Below are 27,890 nucleotides of genomic sequence, written 5' to 3'. Positions count from 1 at the left end.
ACAAAAACAATAGCGTCATCATTCCAGCCGCGGCTTTCTTATACTATGGTCATATTAATAAATTTAAATTGAGATCAACTCATTCTAATTGTTCAGCAAGAATAATTAATTAATTTATAAATAAAATATCTGTGTATGTCAGAAATCTTCTTAATTTTTACGCCATCCGTCTTCAAGCACTCTTCGTAACCAACCTGTAAAGACAATGCAGCGTATATGTAAGAATGCGCTCTTCCAGAAAATAATGGAATAAAGGGGTTATTATTTTATTTTAGAAATTTAGCCCCCCGAACATTGACCTGCCGGACAGCAAACATTCAAAACTATTCCAAAACAGAGCAAGTTTACCCCCGGGACAAGGCAAATTTTGTAGATTTTTCACTACTACTCCTCCCCCTGGACATATCCTCCACCCTACATGAACCAATAATTTCTGGAGAAGCTATGAACAGGCCTTTTAGGGTGGTATCAAATGTAGCATAGGTCACAGCATTAAAGTGTTGCATAGATCACAGCGGAGCCTATAGGTACACCTCATATGAAAAAATATAGGAGGGATGAAAGATTTTTATTAAAATGTATTAGTTCTCTAAATTCAAGTAAGGTGTCCCAGAAAAAAAATCTCCTTATTTGAAGTGAATTTCTCACGTTCTATGAGCTGTTAAAGAATCAATGCATTGAAAAGAGGAAGGAAAAATTTTGAAGGGTTATTTGTTAAATTTGGTCAACTAGATTATAAGCTATGGCCTAAATGCTAAAAAATTACTTTTCAAAAAAGTTAAAAAAGACGAAAAACGAGGGTGATAAATTTATATTGTATGTGACAAGGCACTACAATTAAAAGGTTTGTCAACGTTTTGCGCAAGCTGAGATACAACAAAAAATCCCTACGTAGCAGTTTAAAATGTCAATCAGAAAAAAATCCCGCTTCAACAATAGCTGTAGAGCTTTTGCGTAGGTGGTCATCAATACGCCCTCATAAACTACTTACTTCTGTTATCGCAACGGATGCGTTCTTTTTCAAGAATTGTCTTCTTGATGGATAAGTCTTCTTTTGAACTTGAGATGTAAACAATCCGTTTACATAATCCTTCGTATTTGTCGAAAAGTTCAGAGCGTGTTCCTAAAAAGTTCGATAGTAGTCACAAGTCAAGACGATGCTATCGTCCGTTACAGTGATAGAAAAGGTGGGAAAATATTGCGGTATGGCGTTATGGCGGTATACGGGAAAAAATCGGTGGGAGAGTTTCAAAGAAACTGGCAAACTCTACCGACTGTGAACTCTTTTCGGCAAAAAAAACCGTTTACGAATTTTCTTCGGCTTTTTGGGCTTATTTCTTAGATAGTGATTTGCCTTAGACTTATAGTATAGTCTATCACAAGTCTCGATTTTAAATGACGTGAAAGATGTTTTACTGATAATGTACGGACAGGTTTAGAACCCCATTAGAGTAGAGTCACTTTAGCTCGAGCTCCCTTGAACTTTTCACACAAACGACAGATTGAATGTAACACCCAATCGCCAGATTTGGGAAAATATACCGCTTGAAAACAAAGAAAGGGCTAGATATAATCCACTATTCTAAAAGCAGCCCAAATCTGTAGACTTTACTTTTTCTTGCTGGAGAAAAGTTGAAGCTTCCTCTCTAGCCCACGCGGGGCTTAGTGACCCTAACAAATCACGATTTCCTGTTCGTGTTCGAGTTATAGAGACTATAACGATTTAACACAGTTACTAATACCCATAAGAATCTCGCTTTATAAATGCGATTATTGAGGCGGTCTATCTAACAAAACCTGCATTAAAAGAAATAGTCAAAAAGAACGACAAATTTCGCCGTCCACAATCCCGACCGATTCATTCCTCTTTGTTTATGACGAGAATTAACTACATGTGGTTTAAAAGAACGACAAATTACGCATGCGTGTTACAATGGCAGGATTTGCAAGGTGAACCTACTGTATTATATGTACTTACCGTTATTCAAGGCGCAATCAATTTGTTTTCGAAGTGCAAGTCTTGTTGTTGAAGCCAAATTCAAATCATCAGTCATAAGAGTAAGATCCGTTTGGATTCCGTTTTCTGCTTCCAACAAAGCGGTCGCGTTGCATTGAACATCTGTTAAGAATACATGGAAAGGTAAAGGTTAAGGCCGGTCTCCACTTTCGCGCGACATGAGCGAAAACTTTTTGACGTTTTTGTAAGGTCATTGATCGGTTGAAAAATGAAGCAATTCCATTGGTCAAAATTGACGTAACGGATGAAAAAAGTAGAACTTCCTTCACTTTTTTTTGTTGGGAAACTTTTTTATGACGTAATCTTTTTTTTCAGGCAAAAAAGTTGGAAAAAAACTGTCGCCCATTTCGTGCGAAAGTGGAGACTGACCTTTAATCCTGATTGGTTGCTAGGGTTACTAGGGTGCTTCTTACGTAGGTAACGTTTAACTCTTTACACGAGGGTCTTTTAGTATTAGATTAGTAAGGACCACACTACCCACGAGTGATTCTTTTTAATTTTGAAAAATTTTGCCGTGTCATCTTTACCTTGGGTTTTGTAGAGGTTTGTACAGGCTAGTATTAGATTACACGTTTTTTTTTTATAAGAAGATTTTTGAAGCCTTGGGATGTTCTTAACATTTTTTAGTTTTAAGCCTAAGAATATTCTCAACATGTTCTTATTTTTGCCATTTTTGGAATATTTTTGTCAAGTTTCCTTTAAAATCGGGTGTTTAAGGTCCGCAAAGCCTTAAAATGTTCTTAACTTGTTCTTAACATTTTAGCGCTATCGAAGCCTTATGTTCTTATATATTTTGTTCTTATGAAAAAAAACGTGTAAATCCCTTTCCGTAGTGAACATCTGTTAAGAATACAAAGAGTGTGGGCATGATAGGATGCTTACCTCACATTTATCTTGTTTAATGAAAGCTTTAGGTAGATTAAAACCCTTTGTACTCGGGTGATTGATAATAAGGGAAGAGGAATAAGTATTAGTTATCGCATAGTGCAGAGTGCAATCGAATTTTTCGCTTGTATTTTCACCGTTTTCCTTCAATATTTGCACTGTTTCTGGGACTTATTTGCACTGTTTTTGGTGAATAACACGTCTATGCATTCGTTCTAAGCCGATCTCAGATTGCTCAATTTTTTTGCACCATGCGATAAACAGGGGAGTGAGGATGTCGTAATAGAAAAGTCTTTTTAAGATAATTTGGGCATTTTAATAATGTAAACAATATTGGCAGAAGAAATATGTATGCCCAACTGGAAAATTTTCAAAAATTTAACTAGCACAAAGGGGCACTTACTAGAGTGACCTGGGAGTATGTACTCATACCACCCTAGTAGCATTAAATGAAAGTAGTTGCGACGCAAGTGTCTGTAGCCTCAGCTTTTAAAAATGATTCCCTCACCTTTACAAAGTGTTTGTACAGCAACTGCACTCCATTTTCCCATAGCTGTCAGTGACGAATTGACCTGTGTGTCATTCAATCCATTGAAAGTGATGTCTTCATTCAAATAAGTACTGTTCACTTCAGCTACGTTCAAACAGACACAATCTTTCTCTTTTTCGCATAACACACCTACAAATGATACAGTAAATATTTAGATATTTTAACTTTAGACCAGACCATGAAGTACACACAATTTAAAAGAAAAACTAATAAACATTAAACTTTTTCTCGGGCCATCTAACCCAAACTCGCACCTAGTCTCATTTTGTTCTCTAAGAGTAAAATCAAACAAGTGCAATTAATTCTTGGTACGAAATTACACGATTTTGTGAGGCGTTAGTTTTTAGGCTTATACAAATAAATGTAGGTATAGAAATAAAAATGCACGTGAGATAACACGCGATCACTATAAAGGGGCATACTGGAGAAGTGGGACGTGGGACGGTGGGACGCTCAGGTGGGACGCTCAGGTGGGACGCTCAAGTGGGACGGTAGTGGGACGCTAAGGTGGGACGGTAGTGGGACGCTAAAGGTGGGACGGTAGTGGGACGCTAAGGTGGGACGGGTAGTGGGACGCTAAGTGGGACGGTAGTGGGACGCTAAAGTGGGACGGTAGTGGGACGCTAAGGTGGGACGGTAGTGGGACGCTAAGGTGGGACGGTAGTGGGACGCTAAGGTGGGACGGTAGTGGGACGCTAAGGGTGGGACGTAGTGGGACGCTAGGTGGGACGGTAGTGGGACGCTAAAGTGGGACGGTAGTGGGACGCTAAGGTGGGACGGTAGTGGGACGCTAAAGGTGGGACGGTAGTGGGACGCTAAGGAATACTCTCAAATGATTACGCCAGTATCGACAAAATAACAATGAAAATCCTGCCTATTGTTTGTATGCGCGAATGAAAATGTTTTACGCAATTGCATTACGTCATTTTTTATTACTTTTTATAGTAATATAAAGACATTTGCTCTCGCCATAGAAACATGATTAACTAGTTCAGTCGATAGAGCATCAGATTCAAGGTCAGGTGGTCCAGGGTTCAATTCCCCCACACGTATTTTTTTTTCTTTTCTAAACTGATCTATCCACAGGGATCAAAAATATTTCAGACCTAATCAAAAATATTGATTTTTCAAGCACGGAGGACGATAAATTTATCTTTTTAAATAGCAGATCTTGTTGTTGTCCTTTAATCTTTTGATACTTTTGATACAATTTTCATCCAAAATCTGTCTTTGAATCATACAAAGTTCCAATACACTTTCCTCGAGATATACATGGGGGGGGGTATTGGCAAAAAGGGGTACGGATGCTCCGGGGGGGGGGGGTACTAGGTTTGCGAGGTGACAGGTATGTCCGAGGCAAAAATCGAAAATCGTCCCTTTGAGAGACAAAATTTTGATGATTTTGGGACCCTTTGAGAGATTTTTTCCCTAAATTTAGTTTAAAAGTCTGTACTAGACGGACACGGTCCTCCGCCTACTTTGAAGTGTTAAAAATTGGTTGGCTAGTCAGACAGGCTAATAACGTTTTTTTCTGAAACAAATATTCTTTTGACACTTTTTGCCGGACAAAATCGGTTCGGAAAAACTGGAGCAACCTTCGATTGCCTTATCGGACTTTTAGCTGTTGGACCTAGAAACATGTCGGATGCATGACTTTTGAAGACTCCTCCCCCCAGTTTGTGAAATCATCATTCTGAGCAGTTTTCCAAGAGAAAAATAAATAAAATCTGTATTTCCAATTAAATAAGACAGGCTATGAATTTTCGCATAGGAAATTGATTTTCTGTGGTTTCTCAAGGGAATAATAATCTTCTTTTTCAAAAAGAAAAATTCAACTAATGATTGCTCAAGGAATTTCAGTTATTTTGTATTTTTTGCAAGGGAAATACCTTTTCTTTCAAAAGAAAATCAATAAAGTGCTGTGATTTTCCTTGGAGAATACGTGGGAAAGAACGGAACAAAGGATTTTCCTTGGAAAATACGCAACAACTAATTTTCCTCAGAAAATACGGACCAGTGATTTTCCTTGGAAAATACGGTCTAGTGATCTTCCTTGGAAAATACGCAATAACTAAATTTCTTTGGAAAATACGCAACAACTAATTTTCCTTGGAAAATACGCAACAACTATTTTCCTTAGAAAATACGGACCAGTGATTTTCCTTGGAAAATACGGTCTAGTGATCTTCCTTGGAAAATACGCAATAACTAAATTTCCTTGGAAAATACGCAATAACTAAATTTCCTTGGAAAATACGCGATAACTAATTCTCCTTGGAAAATAAGGGACAACTAGTTTTCCTTGAATTAATTATTTTAATCTTCTTATCTTCTAATCTTTCTTATCCTTTCGGGCTGACCTTCCAGCACAGCTGGTTTATTTCCTTTAATCCTAGGAAGCGTTTCTCTTTATAAAAATAATTTTACATAAAAATATAGCATGCTTTTGTTTCGAAACTGCTGATGCAAGATTTAATTACAAAAAAATATAACATGATAGTTTTCGAGTGTCATATATATTTAGTGCAATCGGCTCTTGCATGTTGGAAATAATCTAAAATCATTTCTTTAAGAAGTCAATACCTTGACAGGGTAAAATTATACAAGTCATGGCAAAATAAAGGTCTCATGATAATCATTGTTCACTTCTCTTGCACATCAGCTGCGTGGCCGAGTGGATAAGTCGATGAAACGGCAACTTAAGGGTAATGATTATAGAGAGTTTGAATCCTATACGGGTGCGACGAAAATTGTGTTATTTTGTCTGTTTTGTCAACATTGATCAAACTTTTTCTGGTTTTATGAGCTCTTATTGATATTTTTGAAAATTTCCGTTAAAATTTTAAGAAACAAAAATTGGGGGGGGGGGGGGGCAGTCAGGCAAATTGACCGACGCCGCGACGGGTATCTGCAGCGGTTTAGGCTATCTGATATTCCGATGGCGTATTGGCGGCCGCCCACGCTAAAGCATACTGTCAATTGGTAACCCCCCCCCCCCCCGGAGTGTCACCTCAGCTCAATGCAGTTTGATTCAAGTACAGTATTTCAAAATGGATAAGGTTGATAGCGGGTGGAGAGTCAAGAGTCAAGAGTTATGACTTTCCCTTGTCTCGAAAATCTAATGTTCCAAAACTTTCAACTAAAAAAATGCTAAAAAATCGGCTTTCGTCTTTTTTTATTATATCTTATAAACACTTTTTTCAGAACCACGATGAAAAGAAAAGCAAAACTGACTGAATATGCTGCCAAAAAAGTGATTGACAGGTCTAGAAAATGATTGACAGGCCCGGGTTAGATATTTCCGTGAGCAATCTCGTTGTATTTATCAAAAAGTAATATACTTGTGGAAAGCCCAATTATTCTACTTTTTCGAATGCTGTGTCATGGAATTTTTTTAACAATTAAATAGAACGGGGTTTCCTCTGATGTAAACAAACCTCGAGTCCTATCCTGAAAATTGACATTGAGCGTAGAAAAAAAGACAAATGAAAGTATTTTCCTTTTTAATTCATATTTGCAATAATTAAAGACTAACTTGAAAACACCAAGAGTGAAATGTAGCTAAATGATTAGAACGCCTTGCGACTTAGAAGGCCTTAGAATTTTTTTTCAAAACTGAAAATTTGACCCTGGCTCGAACTACCAATGTCTCTTGCCATTGATTCTGAGTCCGGCTCGCTAGCAATGTACTATCGTACCGATACGAAACTACGCAATTCAAAAATCCTTATAAAAAACTGCATATACGGGTGAACTGACCTTGGACCTCATGGGCTAGGTCTTTGTAGCTTCGATCAAATTGATTATGTTATCATTTTATAATCCATTCACTATGAAAAATGTCAAAAACATTTCGATCGATCTGTGTATTGTTTATAAGTACTTGACCTGTCCCTCTTCACTGTATTATAAAAAGAAAAAGACAAAATACATATAAAAGAGCGTCCCACTACCGTCCCACTTGAGCGTCCCCTACCGTCCCACCTTAGCGTCCCACTACCGTCCACCTTAGCGTCCCCACTACCGTCCCACCTTAGCGTCCCACTACCGTCCCACCTTAGCGTCCCACTACCGTCCCACCTTAGCGTCCCACTACCGTCCCACCTTAGCGTCCACTACCGTCCCCTTAGCGTCCCACTACCGTCCCACTTTAGCGTCCCACTACCGTCCCACCTTAGCGTCCCACTACCGTCCCACCTTAGCGTCCCACTACCGTCCCACCTTAGCGTCCCACTACCGTCCCACCTTAGCGTCCCACTACCGTCCCACCTTAGCGTCCCACTACCGTCCCACTTTAGCGTCCCACTACCGTCCCACCTTAGCGTCCCACTACCGTCCCACTTTAGCGTCCCACTACCGTCCCACTTGAGCGTCCCACCTGAGCGTCCCACCTGAACGTCCCACCTGAGCGTCCCACCGTCCCACGTCCCACTTCTCCAGTATGCCCTATAAAGGTGCTCGGTATGGAAAAGACTAGGGAAAGCTTAGGAATATTAAATGGCATACTGGAGAAGTGGGACGTGGGACGGTGGGACGCTCAGGTGGGACGCTCGAGTGGGACGCTCAGGTGGGACGCTCAAGTGGGACGGTAGTGGGACGCTAAGGTGGGACGGTAGTGGGACGCTAAAGTGGGACGGTAGTGGGACGCTAAAGTGGGACGGTAGTGGGACGCTAAAGTGGGACGGTAGTGGGACGCTAAGGTGGGACGGTAGTGGGACGCTAAAGTGGGACGGTAGTGGGACGCTAAGGTGGGACGGTAGTGGGACGCTAAGGTGGGACGGTAGTGGGACGCTAAGGTGGGACGGTAGTGGGACGCTAAGGTGGGACGCTAAAGTGGGACGGTAGTGGGACGCTAAGGTGGGACGGTAGTGGGACGCTAAGGTGGGACGGTAGTGGGACGCTCTTTTATATGTATTTTGTCTTTTTCTTTTTATAATACAGTGAAGAGGGACAGGTCAAGTACTTATAAACAATACACAGATCGATCGAAATGTTTTTGACTTTTTTCATAGTGAATGGATTATAAAATAATAACAAAATCAATTTGATCGAAGCTACAAAGACACAAAAAGCTAGTCAGTCAGATAAATCAATTTCTGGCTCCTCCTCTTGGCTCTTTTTGTGTAATTCAATTGTGTAATTTACAGAGCAATTTCAACAATTCTAACGCTCTTTTTAGCCTAGAGGCTAAATGTCTAAATCTGCGAGAACTGATTTTAAAGAGTATCATATAAAAAATGAACATTCCAATCACAGGGATTTCCCCAGAGACAAGATGTTTACTTTTCGAATTCAAAATTCGAATGAAAGGAAAACATTCGAATCGACAACAAAGGGTTACACCATCAGCATGAATAATAAAAGTATCCACATTGTTCACGTGAAAAGGGAAAACCCGTGAGGTGAAACATACACGTGGCGCCCAAAAACTTCTTTCATCAAATTTTATGAAGTTGACTAGGCTAAAGATTTTTAAAGTCGCGTGTCCATCGTTGAAAGTTGTTTTTAGATTTTTATTGAGTTTTTTGGTTTTATTTTCATTTGTTTGTGCATCATTTTTTTTCGAAATACGTTATCGCAGACTTACAGTAGTGTTCTATAAATTACTAGCCAAACCAAAAGAAAAGGAGCCAGAAATTGATTTCACATTTTTCATTAAATAATTATAAATACAAAAAGACAATATTCTAATAAAAGAGCGTCCCACTTGAACGTCCCACTACCGTCCCACTCATGCTGAGGGGAAAGCCCTTTATTACAATTAGAATGTTTTCTTTTCATTCGAATTCAAAATCGTGTTTCTGGGGAAACCCCTCTGATTCGAATGATTACTTTGTTATTCTCAATAAATATAAACTCTTCGAAATATAGTCAGGCTGCTGCTGGACCACTTTTGTAAAAACCTTAGTGTGAAGAATCTAAAACCTATTGAAACCTGTTATATATGATTAAAGGGGGGTAAAAAAGTTTTACTGGCCATTAGGTTTTCCCAGATTTAGCCTAGACAAAGTTGCAAAGGATTGAAAGTGTTGGAAAATAATAAAATTGTTCTATAAATTAGACAATAAGGAGCCTGAAGATAAGGAGCCAGAAATTGATTACACATTTTCCGGTGTTTATTTCTGACTCGCACGCATATTGCTTGGTAGCTTTTCGATCAAACATCGAATTTGAATATTATTATTATTCGTTTATCATCCACTATATGATAAAAAAAATCAATATATATATTTTGGCCGAAATCCTGTGTAGGTTGAAAACTGAAGAACAGATCATGTATATGTGTTTTGTGAAAGTATTCATTTACTCATATTGAGTTCTTTTTTACTCGTACATAATTATCAGAGAAGCAAAAATACAAAAGCCTTACGAGAGAGCGTCCCACTACAGTCCCACCTGAGCGTCCCACTACCGTCCCACCTTAGCGTCCCATTACCGTCCCACTACCGTCCCACTACCGTCCCACCTTAGCGTCCCACTACCGTCCCACCTTAGCGTCCCACCTTAGCGTCCCACCTTAGCGTCCCACCTGAGCGTCCCACTCGAGCGTCCCACCTGAGCGTCCCACCGTCCCACGTCCCACTTCTCCAGTATGCCATATTAAATTGATTTTAGGAGTTTTCACACATTAAATGATTTCTAGTTGGTGTCTCGACAAAGGCCGTTACAATTTTTTGAGCCTACCTGGTTCAACTCCAGCTGGTAATGTACTGAGCGGTGCGGAGAAGGGTGTTCCAAAAGAAGCACCACTGTTTGTCACAGCTTCCATCGCGATAGAAATCGACTCTCCATCTCCGAGTGTATCGTCAACCACTATGAAGAAAATATCCAACTTAGATTTGTGAAAATTTCATTTTCAAGAAATCTTTGAAAACTATTCTAGGCTAAAATCCGTGTCGAAAAGGTGTACACTGTTTCTATTTTTGGCCATAACACCACTTTCCAACCAGTTGTCGATAAATAATAAAAAGTTTGGTATCATTGGAAAGATATTTGAATACACTTATATTTTTCACAAATTAGATTTCAAAATTCGTCCAAAAAGAAGAACGAAGAATAAAATTTGCTGCTTTTGATCGAAAGGTGCTACGAAAATTACTTTAACATCAATCATACATATTATACAAAAGCTGGCTGGAAATTTATGACCGCGCACTTTTTTGACATAGATTTTAGGATCAATTTAATTAAAAAACAAATCTTGAGATATACGTTTGTCCCTCTAAACCCCAGCCCTATTCACTGTACGGATGTTAAGTATATAGCAATCGCAATTTTTCCAATCCCTTACAGCTCTACTGTATTATCAAGCAGGATAGGCCTTTTCGTAAATTACGTTACGAACATCACTTGCCTCGTTTTGAAATTATTACCATGATGATTAACTCCCAGCAGCTTTTATTAAAACTACTTTCTATTCATAACAAAAAATTTAATGTCTCCAGGGACATAATCACCATGGTAATTGTTTGAATACGAGGCAAGTGATGTTCGTGAAGTAATTTATGAAAAGGTCTATCCTGCTTGATCTTAAATTTCAATTATTTCTAAGCCCAGTTTAGATAATGAGTTTCGAGGATTTGATTTAATATAAAATAATGTTCTGCTTTTTTTGGGACTGTAGATAAAGAATTGTCAAGCAGGTATGGTTGTCTTACCAGGGTTATCAGGGATGGACCGTCTTCTTCTTCTCTTAGAGGAGGAGCCACCTCCAATTTCAAACTCAGCATCAAGTTGTCCACCACTAATCTCAATGATAAGTAACAATCGAATGCCATCTACTCTTGCAAATTTCTCAAGTAAACTGTATGAACTAAATGCTCGAACGTGTGGTGGTGGTTTCCCCCAGATAAACAAAGTTCTAAAGAAAAATGGAAAACTGTTCATAAGTGGACGGCTTTGAGTTTCAAGCCTGAAGGGCTAGAGGCGAGACTCCTGGATGGGAAATGAAACCACTTATTTTCCATCCAGAACGCCATCGCGTAGATTTTACACAAACGCCGAATTGAAACTAAGATCTAAAAATGTAGTCCTCCAAAACAAAGGAACCACTAGATACAATGCGTCGTCATGATTTCGACGTGGTCTATGTGCGTTTTGGATGGGAAATAAGTGGCTTCAATTTCTCTTGCCTGAGAAAGGTTAAAGTTTCTCCTCTAGCCCTTCGGGCTTGAAACTCAATGGTGGACGGCTACTAATTTGATCGGTTTTTCGATAGAGCTTGTGATATAAGGAACACTACTCGAAACATTTCTTCCATGAAAGGTTTTTACTGTTTTAGTTGGATCAGTCCATTTTAAGGAGAATGTCCCGTCTTTAGAAGTTCACTGTTTGTCTTGAAGGGATGATATACACAATATCCAGTATACATATTTTTCTCCCTGCCTGTTCTAATTGTGAATCAAAGTGAGCATAAAGTTGGCATTCAAAAGTCAAAGCATTGCCCTCTTTTGACATCAATGCAATGACATATTTCAATTTTTTTTCAAACAAAGATTTCAACTGCCAACTTTGTGTCCACTTTTTGCCTACTCTAGCATTTAGAACAGGCAGGGCTGAAAGTTGGCCGTCCAAACTAGAGCTTAGAAACTGAAGCTTACTAACCTGAATACGATTTTAGGGTTTGAGACAACATCTAACATGAATTGTGGTACAGTAGCACGAATCGATTTCGGTTTTGTTGCTTCAGCTGGTCTACATTTCGAATTTTCTTCGTCTTTTGGTGTTATGACATTGCTGCCTGAAAGTTAGAAAAATAGTAAAAATAATTAGTTTGCGACTGCAGTCGAGGGCGACCCGAAGGCTCCTTTTTCGTATAGCTGTATACCCGAAGGTAGGGGAGGGCGCCACTCCTTCACTGGATTTCTTCATTTACCATTGATCCGTCTCTTTAGTTGCTGAGCATCAAGCAGAGAGGTATCAAGTACCATTTTGGGAATCTTTGATATGAACCGGCTGGGGATCGAACCCACAACCTTGCGCACCGTAGCTGGATGCTCTACCTTTATGCTACGGTCGCGAAAAAATTAATCTTGACTGAAAAATGGCTTAAGCAATAATAGATTGAACACCAATCCAAAGTTTCGTTGCTGGAAATGTTGTCTGGAAACTGTCGTTTATTGGAATGGGCTTTCCAGAAAAAAATTTGAATAGGGGGTGGAGAATATAACATTTTTTAGAAATTTACCCCCGAACATTGTGAATTGTGAACCCCCCCCCCCCGGAAAAGCATCAGTTGACCCCCTGGACATTCAAGATAACCCTCAAATCGAGCAAAGTTACCCTCAAACAGAGCAATTTCACCCCCCGGACAGGGCAAGTTTTGTAGATTTTTCACTACCACCGGACACTCCGGACACTATATCTTCCACCCCCCCCATATACGGACATGTTCTGGAACAGTCAAATGCCAGCTTTTTTCTATTGCTTTTTTGATAATTTCTTTACCTGGTTGCGGTTTTTGGAATTTAGACTCTTCCTTCTTGCAGCCACCATTTCCGATAAATTTGACCATAATAATAGACCATTGTTTTCCTGCACCATCGATATACGTTAAATTAGCTGCACCATATTTTGTGTTGTTCAAGCAAACCATGTTTTGATACAACTTTGAGTCCTCGTCTTCACCCCTATTTAGTATTCAAAAAACAGAAAATTAATCAGATCCTCTTTCCAGGTTATTAGATTGTTATACCCTAAAGAGGTTAAAGGGACATTAAAGTAGTAAAATGTAAACATTGCGCGAACTACGTGTCATTAAAGAGAACAATTAAAATCACGTGTCCAAAACAAACTTGTAAAACAATTGAACAATCAAAATTAGCCATATTTGGTTTGATTTTTTATTTTGACATGTGATATTTGTTTTGATTTTGTATCCGCTGCATACAGTTTGTTTACAAATTTCGCGAGTACTGTTATGTCCCTTTAAGTGAAGCTTGTAACTGTTCTAAGGTTTGAAAGTTTTAAACTTTGCATCGTACATATATTTTCTTTTGGTGGATTGAATCTAATGTTTGCTTTTTCCCGTTCGGTGTATTTTTTTAACATCTCCTCTAGATCACTTTCAATCAGGGTCACACGACTTTGAAAATATTTAAAATGATTTTGTCTCGTCCTACGGTGTTGTTTTTATTTCTGTTTCCTTTCTAGTACGGAAGCATGGCGTTCTAGAGTAACTTTAGGACGCCATGCACGGAGGCTATAATATTGTCAAAAAAAGAAATACACTGCTACAACAATTCATATCTAAACAAAACTTTTAGGTTTCCCTAATCCTCAAACGATAAAGTTTCTTATAGAGAGTACTGTTAAAAGATCTGCGAATCAAACTAACAATTTTACCATGAATCGGTGGCATCCTCGCACGTTGATTCACTCCCTTCGGTAATGAACACATTCTCATTAGGAAGTGCTGCACTTGCACCATTGTTCTTAATGACTTGCAAACGTGGTCCTAAACTGTTTGATAATGGGGCGTCAAAGAGAAGAGGGTTTGCACCTAGGATAGACACACGTGTTATTTCCAAGCCGGAATCACATGACTCTGAAAAAGAATGATCAATTTTATAGAATAGAATAGTTTTTTTGACGTTTATCTAACGCTCATAACGTGCATGTGTGCCAGCTGGGAAGGCACGTGTCTGTTTGTCAGATTCTCGGTATTTTGATCCTTTAATATAACTTTATATGAATCAGACGTGGTTACGTCAATTATGTAACTTTTTAGGAACAAAATTTAACTCTTGAAGTCCCTAGGCATTTATTGTAATATTTTTTTTCTATCGACTTTGGTAGTTTACGTTTATTCTCCGGATTGCCAATGATGTAAGCATGCCAAAATGACAAAACGGTAAACTTACTACAACCATCTCCAATAATTAAATATGAATTTTGATGAAATTCAGCGAAAAGGAAGAGTATGAAATAATCTTAAAATTATAATTCTCAACAAAGCAAGAAAAAAAGTTTAATCTGTGTTGGTCAAGGTTCACTTCTCACCACTAAGCGACAATCTTCGAATTTTGGGAATTTCAGGTACTGGAGGTGGAGTTGGAGGTGGAGCACTCGTGGCTGGTGGTGTTGGGACGCTGGGAGAGGGTGTGATTGAACTTTGCTGTGGTGGCATCGAGCTTTGCGGTGGCGGCATCGAGCTTTGTAGTGGTGGCATTGAGCTTGGTCTTGGCGGCATCGAGCTTTGTAGTGGTGGCATTGAGCTTGGTCGTGGTGGCATCGAGCTTTGTGGTGGTGGCATTGAGCTTTGTCGTGGTGGCATTGAGCTTGGTCGTGATAGCATTGAACTTTGTGGTGGTGGCATTGAGCTTTGTGGTGGCGGCATTGAGCTTGGTCGTGGTGGCATTGAACTTTGTGGTGGTTGCATTGAACTTGGTCGTGGTGGCATTGAACTATGTGGTGGTTGCATTGAGCTTGGTTGTGGTGGCATCGAGCTTTGCGGTGGTGGCATTGAACTTGGTCGTGGTGGCATCGAGCTTTGTGGTGGTGGTATTGAACTTGGTCGTGGTGGCATCGAGCTTTGTGGTGGTGGCATTGAACTTTGTGGTGGTTGCATTGAGCTTTGTGGTGGTTGCATTGAACTTGGTCGTGGTGGCATCGAACTTTGTGGTGGTGGCATCGAACTTTGTGGTGGTGGCATTGAACTTGGTCGTGGTGGCATCGAGCTTTGTGGAGGCGGCATCGAGCTTTGTGGTGGTGGCATTGAGCTTTGTGGTGGTTGCATTGAACTTAGTCGTGGTGGCATTGAGCTTGGTGGTGGTGGCATCGAGCTTTGTGGAGGTGGCATTGAACTTGGTCGTGGCGGCATCGAGCTTTGTAGTGGTGGCATTGAGCTTGGTGGTGGTGGCATCGAGCTTTGTGGTGGCGGCATCGAGCTTTGTAGTGGTGGCATTGAACTTGGTCGTGGCGTCATCGAGCTTTGTAGTGGTGGCATTGAGCTTGGTCGTGGTGGCATTGAGCTTTGCGGTGGCTGCATTGAACTTTGTGGTGGTTGCATTGAACTTGGTCGTGGCGGCATTGAGCTTTGTGGTGGTGGCATTGAACTTGGTGGTGGTGGTGGCATTGAACTTTGTGGTGGCTGCATTGAGCTTTGTGGTAGTGGCATTGAACTTGGTCGTGGCGGCATTGAGCTTTGTGGTGGTGGCATTGAACTTTGTGGTGGTGGTGGCATTGAACTTTGTCGTGGCGGCATCGAACTCTGTGGTGGTGGCATCGAGCTTTGTGGTGGTGGCATTGAACTTGGTCGTGGTGGAGGCATCGAACTTTGCGGTGGTGGCATTGAACTTTGCGGTGGTGGCATTGAACTTTGCGGTGGTGGCATTGAACTTTGCGGTGGTGGCATTGAACTTTGCGGTGGTGGCATCGAGCTTTGTGGTGGTGGCATTGAACTTGGTGGTGGTGGTGGCATCGAGCTTTGTGGTGGTGGCATTGAGCTTTGTGGTGGTGGCATTGAACTCTGTGGTGAGGCTGACATTGAGGTACTCATTGGAGGAGCTGATTGACTTGGAGAAGGAGATATGTGACTGCTTGATGGCAGTGGCATACTACTTGGTTGAGGAACAATCGCAGAAGATGAGGATTCATTCAATTGCACAGCTAAAATATGAAACCAATCATAGATTAGTTTGAAGAATATATCAATATATAAATACTCCTTTTAACATATGAATAGAGTCTTAACATAGTGAATGATCGATTTCGTCACTCATCTAGGCATAAAAAAGACACAATAAGGCAATAAGAATCATTTAATGTGATTAATGTTTTTATAGTCAGTTAGGAACAATTTCTGTATTTTTAGATGTAGAATATGTTTCTTAAAAAACACATAGTCTTGTTGGCTATTTAAAAAAGAGAAATTTCTTACAGGAATCTACCCTTCTGAGAGAAATCAATATTCATACAATTATATTTCACAGGTCTATTGACTTTAACAAAATATTTTTGAGATTTGTTATAATATCTAATCCTTGCACGTCGTTCAGTTATCAGAAAGGGTAGACTGACTTGGCATTTTTTGTCTTTGTCCTAGTTTTCTCGAACTAGGCAAAAGCTTATTTAAGGGCTTCCTCTTACAAGCCAAACAAAGTCACCATTACTATATAGCTTCATTTTCTTCGTCTTTTAACACGTACCGGGCATTCAAGAATTCACTTAAAAATTAGAGAATTCTTGCATTTTTCCACAAATTAGTAATTATGTTTTAATAATTACCTTGATCATATATACATCAAAAAACGCGAAATTTAATGGAGACTTCAAATATGTACTTTGTTTTGCGAAATTCGAATGCTAAAATAATTTTATTTGCGACTGAAAAATCTATATAAAAAGTCTTTTATAAACATGTGTGTTCGCCCTTAAATACACCGCGTAGTTAACTAAGCCCGTATTCACAAGGCTAGGACACACGGCTAATGGCAATATAGCGCTTTCGGCGCTTTAACGATTTTTTATATTTACGGATTTTAAGTTCGCCTTGGAAGCCCTTGGAATACTGTTATTAGTTATTCAGTCACAACTTACCATCAGATTTATCTTAGTGACTGAATCAAACTAGCTTACATTTCTAGGTTAGGTGAAGTCGTCTATCATGCAAAATTTTTTGTTGTAAGTTTGATATCATACCTTTAAAACATCCTCCTTGTGTCTGTATCTTAGCCCACATTTCATTCAAACTACATCTAGAAAATTGTCTTTCGTTTGGCAAATTTCCGTTCTGTGGAGCTGTTGGGTTCATAATATAATAACCATTAGGGCTGACGTCACTTGGTTGACAAGTTGAGTTGTCATGCTAGAAAAATATTATCGAAAGAAAATAATAGACCATGTTCGCACGTGACGGTTCTATTTCGCTCCGAAATAAAATGAAGCCATTCTATAGGTTACATTCAAATGTTACGTCACTTCTAACCAATAGAATGGCTTCATTCCGTTTCGGAGCGAAAGCGAACCACGTCACGTGCGAACATGGTCTTAAACTTACAAAAATCTTTACAATAGTTAGTTGAAAGGAAGTACTAGTAATTGATAATTTTCCCTTTTGTTTAGCACATCTCTCTGGGCACGAAATCGTTTTCCCTAAATCCCATGTTAGACATAAGATTCTTCACTTGAGGCAGTAAAAATAAAAATAAATTGCTTAAAAATGATCGTTAATACCTTGCGATTTACCGTAGCTCTATCATATGGTAAATTTGTTATTCGTGCCGTTAAAATAAGTTGACGCTCTCTAATTCGATTTTCAAGTGGAGTGCATCGAATAGTAGAGTATTGTTTGTGAGGGTTTCTTATTGATGACGATTTTCAATATTGTCAAATAATGGAGCGTATCGAATAGTATAATGTCGAATTAGAGAGCGTCAACTGTATGTTTTTTTGTCTTTTCTGAAAAAAGAAATTCATCTGAGTACTAGACTAGCAAACTAGTCTGTTGATTAATCATGTCAGAGGGCGGGAACATAAAGGCGGCAGGCGTTTGCTAAAATAGGAGCTGCGTAGGAGAACGAGCAAAAGTTGGTGAGAGGCTGCTGATTAACTAAGGGTTTTCAGCCCTTGCCGCCGACAAAATTTCTTCCTACGCTTACCTAACTCCTACGCTCACTTTTCCCACGAGGTACTGTTCCAACCCGACTGACGTGCCAGACTATCTGGGTACTTACATCACTTCCATAGTTGTGGCCAAATTCATGTGCAGTAACAATTTCAACGACAGCGTCTGTTAAAGGTGTTCCCCGAGAATTGATAGTCACCCAATTCGTGTTATACGTTCTATCCGATAAGGTAACACCGTCGTCGAGACGGTATCTCTTGTATGTTTCACATATTACACCTATCAGGACATAAAAAAATACTTGTCATTACCCAGCTGGCAAACAACGCTGTTTCAACGTTTATCTAATGTTCATAACGTCCATATAACGTTAGATGAACGTTGGAATAACGTTGTGGGCCAACAGGGCAAGGTCAAATTCGCTTTAAACAGGATGGGATAAACACAAGAATCACTGTTAGCTTATTCGTAACCCCGTCTGCTCAGTGGGCAATAGTAACTTATATGTTATCCAGTCAACCTTCGAGAAAATATTTCTTAGCTATTAGTTTTTCTTAAGCAGATCACAATAAAATTACGATCTCGTAATCATTTGAATTTTATTCAGCAGTCGATCTAAGGGGATTCAAACTTATTTGATTTGGTGAATTACGAATTTATATATGAGGGGGATAGAAAGTGCCTACTTCGCAACATTTAATAAGAACGACTAATTTCATTTCATCATTCATTCCTCTTTGTGTTTTGCGTATAATAACGACTAACAGTTTATAAAATAAAAGTACACGCATGCGTTTTAACTTTGTTTTGAAAATGAGACAATAGATGTGAAGTAGACACTTTCTCTATGTGATAAATGTCATTGTCACTAATCCATTCTCTGCTCTAACCCAACTCCAACGTCCAAGCTAGAATTGTCATCTATACAGGGTGTCCGGAAAAAAAGTATAGAGTCGTACCACTTCTATAGAAAGAAAGTTCTTGTGTGTGTTTCACTAAATTTCCAATGTTTATCAAAATTTCTCTCTGTGTCATATTAATTGTCATGAGAGATCTTTATGAATAACTTTAAAAAAAGCAATTTTCAATAACTTTAACGTCTTAAAAATCGTAAAGAAAGTTAATTCTTTTTTATAATAACGACTGTTGTAAAAACAATTATTGTGTTGGTAAATATTTTTTTACATTTTGTTAAACACACACAACAACCTTCTACAACCAATACATTTTTTTCCGGACACCCTTTATGATCTTTCGTTGTAAGCTTTTCCACTTGTTGAAAACGGAAAATAAAAATCGATTTTCTCAATTCTTTATCTCGTTGCTCTAGAACTCATAGTCACTGACCTTACTGTCTCAGCGTCATAAAAAATTATAAAAAAGCAAAGTTCAGTGAGAAGTAGACTCTTCTAGTCCAACTATGATAGTAAAAAATCTTACTTACCAACCCACGCTAAACCAATTGTTGCAGCAGGTGCAAAATTTCGGTCAACAAAAAGAGAAGCCAAGCAGTAGTCTCCATGGTCGTTTGTCGTGAAAACCGTCAAAAGTTCATTTATACCTAGTGTCGAGTTATACCGACACTCATCTCCAACGCATTCGGTGGAATTCTTCGTTCGGTTGAATCCACCGATTCTCAACGTTATCCCTGAAATCAGATGAGATGGAGTTTAATAATACTTGGTCCTTTGAAGTAATGAAAATGACGCATTCTTTAGAAAAAGTAACAAAAACCAACCAACCAAATCAAAATAAGAGCTTGTAAAAACTCCATCTCGTCCCAGAGAAATTTAATTACATCTTTATAAAGACTCTTAGAAGAAATTTCGAACTAAATCATTATGGTTTTCAAGTGTTATCAACCTGATTTTAATCAAGCCAATTTGAGATTTGTAACCAATCAGGATCCCTGATTTTAAGACTTGAAAATTCTCTTTACTATCGGGACCTAACAGCCAGTGGGTTTGGAATAAGTTGGGGGGAGGTGGTGTGTAAAAAATCTCAAAACCTAATAAAAGCGGGGGGTTAGAATAAAAATTTCGAAAAGGAGGCTAATACAGCAGAATTTGGGCAGAAGAGGGAACTTTCACAAAATTTAAATTTTTTTTCCCAAAAACCAATAAGCGGGGGGGCTGGAATAAGAATGTTAATTAAAAGAAAATTAATTAGCGCCTCCCCCCGGCTATTAGGTACCCGAGAGTAAGAATGCAATTATATATGGTACCTTTTCGGAAGGAAGTCAATTTGCAAAAATGACAAAATATTTGCTGGGTTACGAAATATTTATCCGACAAATTTTTTCACAAATGATGTATTCGAGAATAAAGAGGATTCGATATTGGACTAGCAAGCGTCTGTCTTTCCTTGGACACGGGAACGCGGGAATAGTGCTTATTAAGAGTTCTTGTAAAAAAATAGAAATTGCTGCGGGAGAGTGGTTTGGAAAGAGCGGTGAACATATCTAGAAATAGAGCCCATTGCAAGCTTAAGCTGAAGCGAAATAAAACGACGTCGTTTATTAGTCTAAGAGAGAAGTGGAGTAAGAAAGGAAGTCGATATAGTGTATTCTCGAACCCGCACGGGGAACATAACGTTATTCGAGTTATGGAGTAGAGTTTATAAGGCATTGTTAACTAAAGGGATGAGAAAACTTGTTCGAGTTAATTAGACATTCGAGGTATGTCCTTATAGAGGTTCGAGTTAAAGAGATTCTACTGTAGTGACAAGTATCCCAGCTGGCACACAACACTGTTTCAACGTTCACAACGTTGTTTCAACGTTCATCTAACGTTATATGGACGTTGTGAACATTAGAAAAGCGTTGAAACGACGTTGTGTGACACATTTAAACAAGAAACAAACCATCAGCATTTCCATCACCATCAAAGTCGCTTTGTTCATAAATTTGTTTGGCAGCATCAAATGTGGTTGCCATTTTTAAATAAGCTTCTTCAATGTCGTAATTATGTGCGGCCACATAAGTGTAGTCAGCCTGTTGTATGAAAATAAGAAGAAAGTCCTTTTAACTCATACAGTAGAGTATTTACCGTGGCAGATCCGAAAAATCTAGTTCTTGTTTAGCCACCGGGGCTTAAAACACGCGGCCGCGAGTTAGAATACGCGGCCGTGAGTTAGAATACGCGGCCGTGTATTTTACAGCCGCGACGTCTAAACAAGAACTAGTTTGTTCGGATCTGCCACGGTAAGTATTAGAAACTGAAATTTAAGGAGTCTTTCGAAGCCATGGTATGTAAACTTCAAATAAAATGGTGAAATAAGGTTTGGGTTCGTTGGAAAGCTCTTTCCAAGATCTATCTTTTCGGCGTACACGTCGAAAAGGATTGTTCATAAATGAAAGAAATTTATCTGGGTAGTACTGAATTAGTTGAATTCCATGCGTATTTCTCCTAAAAGTTTCATTTCGACTAAAATTGAATCATGTCTAAAATCCAAAAAAATTTTCGGAAAGTTGGGCTTTGAGTGTTTGGAGAAGCGTTCCCAGCTGGCACACAACATTGTTTCAGCGTTCATCTAACGTTATTTGGACGTTGCGAACATTGGATGAACGTCGAAAAAACGTTCTGTGCTAGCTGGTAATAGATCCAATATAAAGGGTTGACTTACAACCATCAATACGAGGCATTCTTTTCTGGCTGGATCGAAAGGTGTACTTCTTCTTTGTCTCGAATGTTTGTGTTCTTTTGCTATAATGAACCAATGAAAAAATATGTCCCTATTTCAAAATTGGTTTTACGAGGCCCCCCCCCCAGCGGTTCATGCGTGATGGGGCAAAAATTTGTGGCGTGATGCGTGATTTGGGCTATTTTTCACTATTTTTTGCGTGATGACAAATTTTAGCGATTTTCGTGATGCGTGATAGAGAAAATTTTTTTGCGTGATTAGGGGTGCCGCTGGGGGGCCTCTTTTACTTTTGAAAGCATCATTTTTTCACATAACAAATTTTTTACTGATGATGGTACTCTGTTGAGGCCGAAGCTTTCAAAATAAAAATAAATTTCAAAATGAACCAAAAGCACCTTTTGTTACTCAAAATGTATGGATATGTATTTTTTCACCTGATTTTTAAAGACTTTAAAATTCCTTCCTTTGTATGGGCTAAATTCAATTGTTGTGAAAAATCTACGAAATCTAGTGAGCCATTCCTCCTACAGAACCTGCCCAGCTGGCGTTGTTTCAACGTTCATCTAACGTTATATTGACGTTATGAACATTAGATGGACGTCGAAACAATGTTGTGTGCCAGCTGGATGGTATGTGGATCATCGTCGATTACTATCTCTTCATATGCAAATATGCTATTCCGAAAATAATATATGAAATAAAAGTCTGGGGGGGTCTTGGTCAAGAAAGGTATTTTGTGACCTAAAAGGTGAAATCCAGGTTGTTAAATCTAAAACGACGCTCCTTAGGAGGTTATCAAACAAGAGCTTCTAAAAATCTCCATCTCCACTTCGTATGGAATGGAATAGCTACCGTATTACTTCGAATAAACGCCCAGGGTGTTTATTTAATTTTTTTTGATTTTAGGAGGGGCGTTTATTCGACGGGGGCGTTTAAAAGAAGGGGGGCGTTTATCAAATTATTTTAGTCTATTTAGAGCAAATATACCCTTTGTTTTAGTTCTTTATCAAAATTTCTTTGGTTCACCGATTAAAATTGCATCGAAAACTGCTCTGGTTACAAGAAATGACTAAAATCTTCCTTTTCAAGCCCAATCAACACTGGTATTGAAGTATTAAAGTCACAAGTTTCTAATAAACGCCCCTGCCCTAGAAGGGGGCGTTTATTTAAGGGGGTGTTTATTTAATAATTTTCCTTTTAGGAGGGACGTTTATTCGAAGTAATACGCTAACTCCCAATAATTCGATGAACAATCGATATTATATTAGTTTTGTACCTTGTTCTAGAGATTCTGGGACCTCCATAGCGTCATCCATCGGAATTTGAGCGGCGCCAGCCATTTTGCCAAAATTTGATGACTTTAATTTTTTGACATCAGAATAATGATAAATTAGTGAATGATATTTCTCCGAAGGGATCTCAGGGTACCGTTGACTAGATTCGATTTTGAAAGTTGGTTTGTCATTGATGTAAATGGTGGCTTGTAAAATTCCGTTGCGTACTGAACCACTAACACGTGTATTTGATTCATCTAAAACATTTTGAAAAAATAAGAAATTATAGCGGAAAAAGATCAGATAGTTGAAAAATGAGCTTCGGAAAGTTAGGCATCACCTAAGTTTAAGCAGATTATACCTCTAGATATAGCTATTTTTTACAACTTTTTTGGGACTTAGACAGTAGCGTAGACAAGGGGGCGCAAAATGTGTGTAGGAGAGCAGATTTTGCGCCTCTTCTGTCTACGTTACTGCTTATATATCGCAGTTAAACCAACATTTTATGCAAGCTAGCTTATCTACACAGTATTTACCTTTTAACCATCCACTGTAAAGATATTTTGAAATGTCAGGCCCATTGTTTCCTGAACTTTTGAAATCCAAAATCTTCCACGGATCGTGGTGAAGCTCAATATTAAACTCCCTGAAATAAAAAGATAATTTGCTTAAGGTAAAATTTTTTGTTCACGAAGGAGAAATGAGATTTTAGAGGAAGGGAGACTTTTTTTAAAATATTTTGGTCCTACTTAGACAACTCTTTAGAGGGACTAAATAGCTAACTCTCAATAATTCGATGAACAATCGATGTTGTATTAGTTTTGTACCTTGTTCTAGAGATTCTGGATAGTAAGCCAAAGTATTGGCGGCTCCCTACTATACTATTGATGTAATGGCCAATAAACTTCCTATTTAGATTTTTGCTGCTTTCTTTTGGTTTCCAAGGTAACAAGATACCTTAGATTTTGTGACATTTACATGTGGAATAAGTGCTATTAAGAGCAGCATCCCCCTGTATCATTCATTTGTTTAGATATTATCTCCCTTAGTAAGATCTAGACGGGGGTTGTATATCCTTTAACACCGTAGTCGAATGAATGCCCTTGAAATTTTTATTGAAGATTATTATTAAATAGATAGATATGAGCCCCCCGAATGTATCGGAATGGACCTTTTCCCACAAAGGAGTAGGAATCACAGCGCTGACAGACACTGCGACTTGACAGACGCAAGCCGCCAAGCCATGGCAAATACCATGACACTCAAAGGACACTGGGAGAGCGATGCTTTCACTGTAAATTCAACCAACAATGCCTTGTGATTTTTCCATCGACATTTTTATAATTATTACGTACCTATCAAAGGCTTTGAAAGTAAGGAATATTCTTTCCTCTTCTGGATTAGCAGACCTTCGAACGCGCTCGTGTTGGTTATGTAAATGAACTTTATCATAATCTAAACCTTCTGCGCCATTCTCCAACTGTCCACCAAGGGTAAAAAGAGGACCTGAACGAAAAGAATTAAAAGTTTATTCAATAGACTCATAGACCCTATCGGAGTTTTTGATTTTCTAAAAAAACGATGCATTGTGGGATTGGTTCGGAAGTATTACAATAGAACTCCCTCGAGGATTCCTATTAGATTTCTATTGTAATACCCCCGAAACAATCCCACAATGCATTGCTTTTTTTAAATAAAAAAAGTAAAAAACTCCGATAAGATCTATTGGATACAGTGGCGAATAAAAGACATTGATTTTTCTGTTTGACCGAAATTCAATCCCATTTCCCTTTGTGTTTATTACGCTTGCACGCAAATTACACTCAATTACAAAGAAAAAGTAATAACTTTCACGACTTTTGAATTAAGACGAAAAGGACTGCGGGATTGAATTTCGGTCAAATGAGAGAAGTAATAATCATGACGTTTGCATAACGAAGCGCTATTAGAACAGTTACCATTCCCCTTAAATCGAAAGTTCTAAGGTTTTCTCTAGTCTTATTCACATACCTATATAGATACTTTACTTTCTATAAGAATGAACTTTTTTCTTTAAGGGATGATCTAAAGCCAATGGATTGGTGGCTGCCTACTATACTATCGACATAATGGCCAATACCCTTCCTATTTAGATTTTATGTTGTCTTCTTTTGGTTTCCAAGGTAACAAGATACCTCACACATGACGCTCCTTTCCGCGCTGTTGGAAATACGACAATGAAGGAAATGAAGTGACTGTCAATGATTTTTTGATCGGGGATTTAAAGAAACAAAATCTTATGAATGACGCGTTACACATTGAGGTTTAAAGGTCCTGAACCCAAAAATGGGGAACTAAATAGACTGAGAATTCGTGAATTCTTTTTCTAACTAAGTAGACTGGCGTCGTTTATAACCCGTGTAATACAGTAGTATAGGTGTTATATGAATACGATTATTGCTACGGGATTTAGTTTGTGTAAACTAAAATTGTTCCCTCCATTAATTTTTGCTTTATTTCTATTATGTCTGAATTAGTCGTCTAGCATGCTAGATTACCAACTAAGTGAATTTGACTGAAGAAAACAGTATTATCTTCCTTGTGCGTTTTTAGAAACACATTGACGCTCGCTAATTCCAGCTTGAACGGGGAATCTAATTTGTTAAAAATGCAAGGTTTGAATTGAATGAAAGAAAGTATTTTAAGAGGATTTTCTCCTTGACGGGAACTGGAAATTAGCCAAAAAATATTGAAAGATTCGAATAATGATAGAAATTCGAATTTTTATACGAGACGAAGGACTTGCAGGTAACCCTTGTAATCTCAATTGTATACGGGTGGAAATAAACCTCCACCTCAGTGAAGCATGTGTCTTATGTGTAAATGTTTAAAATCGGTCAGTGTTAACATAGATAGAAAAATAAATATACTTACGTGTACTTTCTACTTTTGTGCAAAGCGATAGTGAAACTAAAATGGAAAAAACCATAGATATGATTTAAAGGTTTGCTTTGGGAGAAGATGAAATAATGCAGAATAATCTCTTAAACTGTCACAGTACAACAATTTGCAGCTTAACTTGACTTTTGAAATTTCTCACCAACTCATATGCAATCCAATGTTATCGCTGAAAATGTTTAACTAAACTTTTTGAGTTTAGAGATGCGCGGTATAAAATTCTAAACACCCCCTTCTCACAGATCCACTGGGATCCCTTCCCACTGGAAAAATTGGCCAAAATATCGTTCCCGGTGAAAAATCTTACTCCAGGTTTTGTCCCCATTGAAAATAATCAAATAAACCAATCCTCACTGCAAAATATTATGCTCTTTTTCCTATCCCCACTGGATTTTCTGACTTGAAAACAAAAGAATTTAAATCCCCAGCCATAAAAAATATGGGAATATCAACCCCCATCGAGTTTCCGTCCATTATTTTCACTTCCACTGGCTGAAAAAATCCTACCGGATCTGTGAGAAGGGAGTGTATATTAGAAATATTTTGGAAAGATATGAATCTCAATCAACCAAGCCAAGATCAGGAAGAAAACTATAATAACCAGCTATCTTTTATTTTCGTATATGTTATAAAGTGGCTAATTTTAAGAAGTCCCTTATATACTGTGATTGAAATTGTTGCAATTAAGGGCTCTGACCATATAGTGAATTTTTAATATTTGCCACTTACAAAATATAAAGTTATACTTGATGTAGCCCACAAAACTGTGGCATGTTATACCATAGAGGTAATAAAAGTTAGTTATATTTTTATTAACTCCATGGTTATACATATTCTGTTAGGCCAAATTATCCGCGAGTCTGAAAATTTAAGAACCGCAATGAAAAAATTTGATGAAGAAGAAAATGAAGACTTTTGCGAAGAAGAGTATGTATTTCAACTTTGAAGAGCTTAGTTTCGGCGAAGAAAAAACATTTTGAATTTTTTTTGCGGTATATGGTGTATCTTTTATCGAACTATAATTATTTTTTATCGGAAAATTTTTCTAAAAGCTTATTTGCTTCAAAATCTTGAAAATAGTGCTTTTTGACCAATTTTCCATCCCAATTTTTCATAGAAAAACAGCCATAATTTTTGATGCATTAATTTAGAAAATTTTTCCGAAAAATGTAAAACAGTTCAATTCTTTGCGGACAGTTTGAAAGAACTTTGAAACAAAAAGGTTAATTACCCATTAAAACTTAGCACTTTTTATAAAAGAAGGTGATGCAACATATTATTAACGTCTTTTTAAAGTTCATAACGTCATTTTTGCAATTAAATTCTTAATTACTCATAAGGGATTTGATTAAAAAGCAATTTATAAAGGTAATTCTTTGTTGAAAGTGTGTTAAAGAACCTAAAACATAACTTTTATGTTCAAATACTAAAATCAATTTCCCGACTATGGTCAGAGCCCTTTGAATTCAATTAGAATAGTCCAGATGTGGTATGTTAGAAAGTACACCCCTATCTCACAGATCAGGTGGGACCCCTCTCCCATTGGAAAAAATAAAAAATCCTCTCTGTAAAATATTGTGCTATTTCTCCGTCCTCATTTAATTTTCTGACAATGGAATTCAAATCACCAGCCATGAAAAACATGGGAATATCAATCCCCATCAAGTTTCACCAAAATACTATACCGGATCTGTGAGAAGGGGGTGAAAAATTATTACTAGTATTACTTACCAATCAGTGTTATGGAACCTGCCAGCAGGCCATAAAATGTTCGCATTTTGTCACTGCTATATCTAACTGTTTTATTACAAATATAAAGATAACAATAAATTTTGAGAATTTAAACTCCAATTAAAATAAATCAAGAAAAACCTTATCGTATGCCTAGGAAAAGTTATCCCAAAAAAGGAAACGAATTAAAGCCGGTGTACTAAATTTAATATTACCAACCACTAAAGAACCTAAATCAAATCAGCCAAAAAAAAATAAAGATCTCGTTGAACACTAGACATATTTCAT

The 27,890-nt window shown here is 38.1% G+C and overlaps 1 protein-coding gene across 1 annotated transcript; it reads right to left on the bottom strand.

Moving 5' to 3' along the window:
* Positions 1-52: 52 nt before the first annotated feature.
* Positions 53-27,667, bottom strand: LOC136812663 (uncharacterized). Its single transcript, XM_067069189.1, has 20 exons — positions 27,603-27,667; positions 25,848-25,883; positions 24,290-24,440; positions 23,471-23,580; positions 22,937-23,191; positions 21,643-21,722; positions 20,881-21,010; positions 19,463-19,666; positions 18,128-18,297; positions 17,094-17,259; positions 14,454-16,061; positions 13,797-13,998; positions 12,900-13,081; positions 12,057-12,192; positions 11,111-11,313; positions 10,137-10,265; positions 3,411-3,581; positions 1,979-2,119; positions 992-1,123; positions 53-194 (listed from the first exon to the last, which is right to left on the bottom strand). The coding sequence occupies exons 1-20, from the start codon at positions 27,646-27,648 to the stop codon at positions 151-153; spliced, it is 4,296 nt and encodes a 1,431-aa protein (XP_066925290.1). The 5' UTR covers positions 27,649-27,667; the 3' UTR covers positions 53-150.
* Between the last annotated feature and the right edge of the window lie 223 nt (positions 27,668-27,890).

The sequence above is a fragment of the Clytia hemisphaerica genome, unplaced genomic scaffold, assembly GCF_902728285.1.
Source record: "Clytia hemisphaerica strain Z4C2 unplaced genomic scaffold, Clytia hemisphaerica genome assembly, whole genome shotgun sequence".
Taxonomy (NCBI): Eukaryota; Metazoa; Cnidaria; class Hydrozoa; order Leptothecata; family Clytiidae; genus Clytia; species Clytia hemisphaerica.
Note: the sequence above shows the minus strand (reverse complement) of the source record. Positions and strands in the feature narration are given on the sequence as shown.

What these genes read in the sequence shown, in the direction of transcription:
- LOC136812663 (XM_067069189.1), bottom strand. Translation starts at nt 27,648, where the DNA reads ATGCGAACATTTTATGGCCTGCTGGCAGGTTCCATAACACTGATTG. An exon ending in CACAAAAGTAGAAAGTACAC is followed by an intron (nt 24,441 to 25,847) that starts GTAAGTATATTT and finishes CTTTTCGTTCAG; the next exon opens with GTCCTCTTTTTACCCTTGGT. An exon ending in TGTACAAACACTTTGTAAAG is followed by an intron (nt 2,120 to 3,410) that starts GTGAGGGAATCA and finishes TATTCTTAACAG; the next exon opens with ATGTTCAATGCAACGCGACC.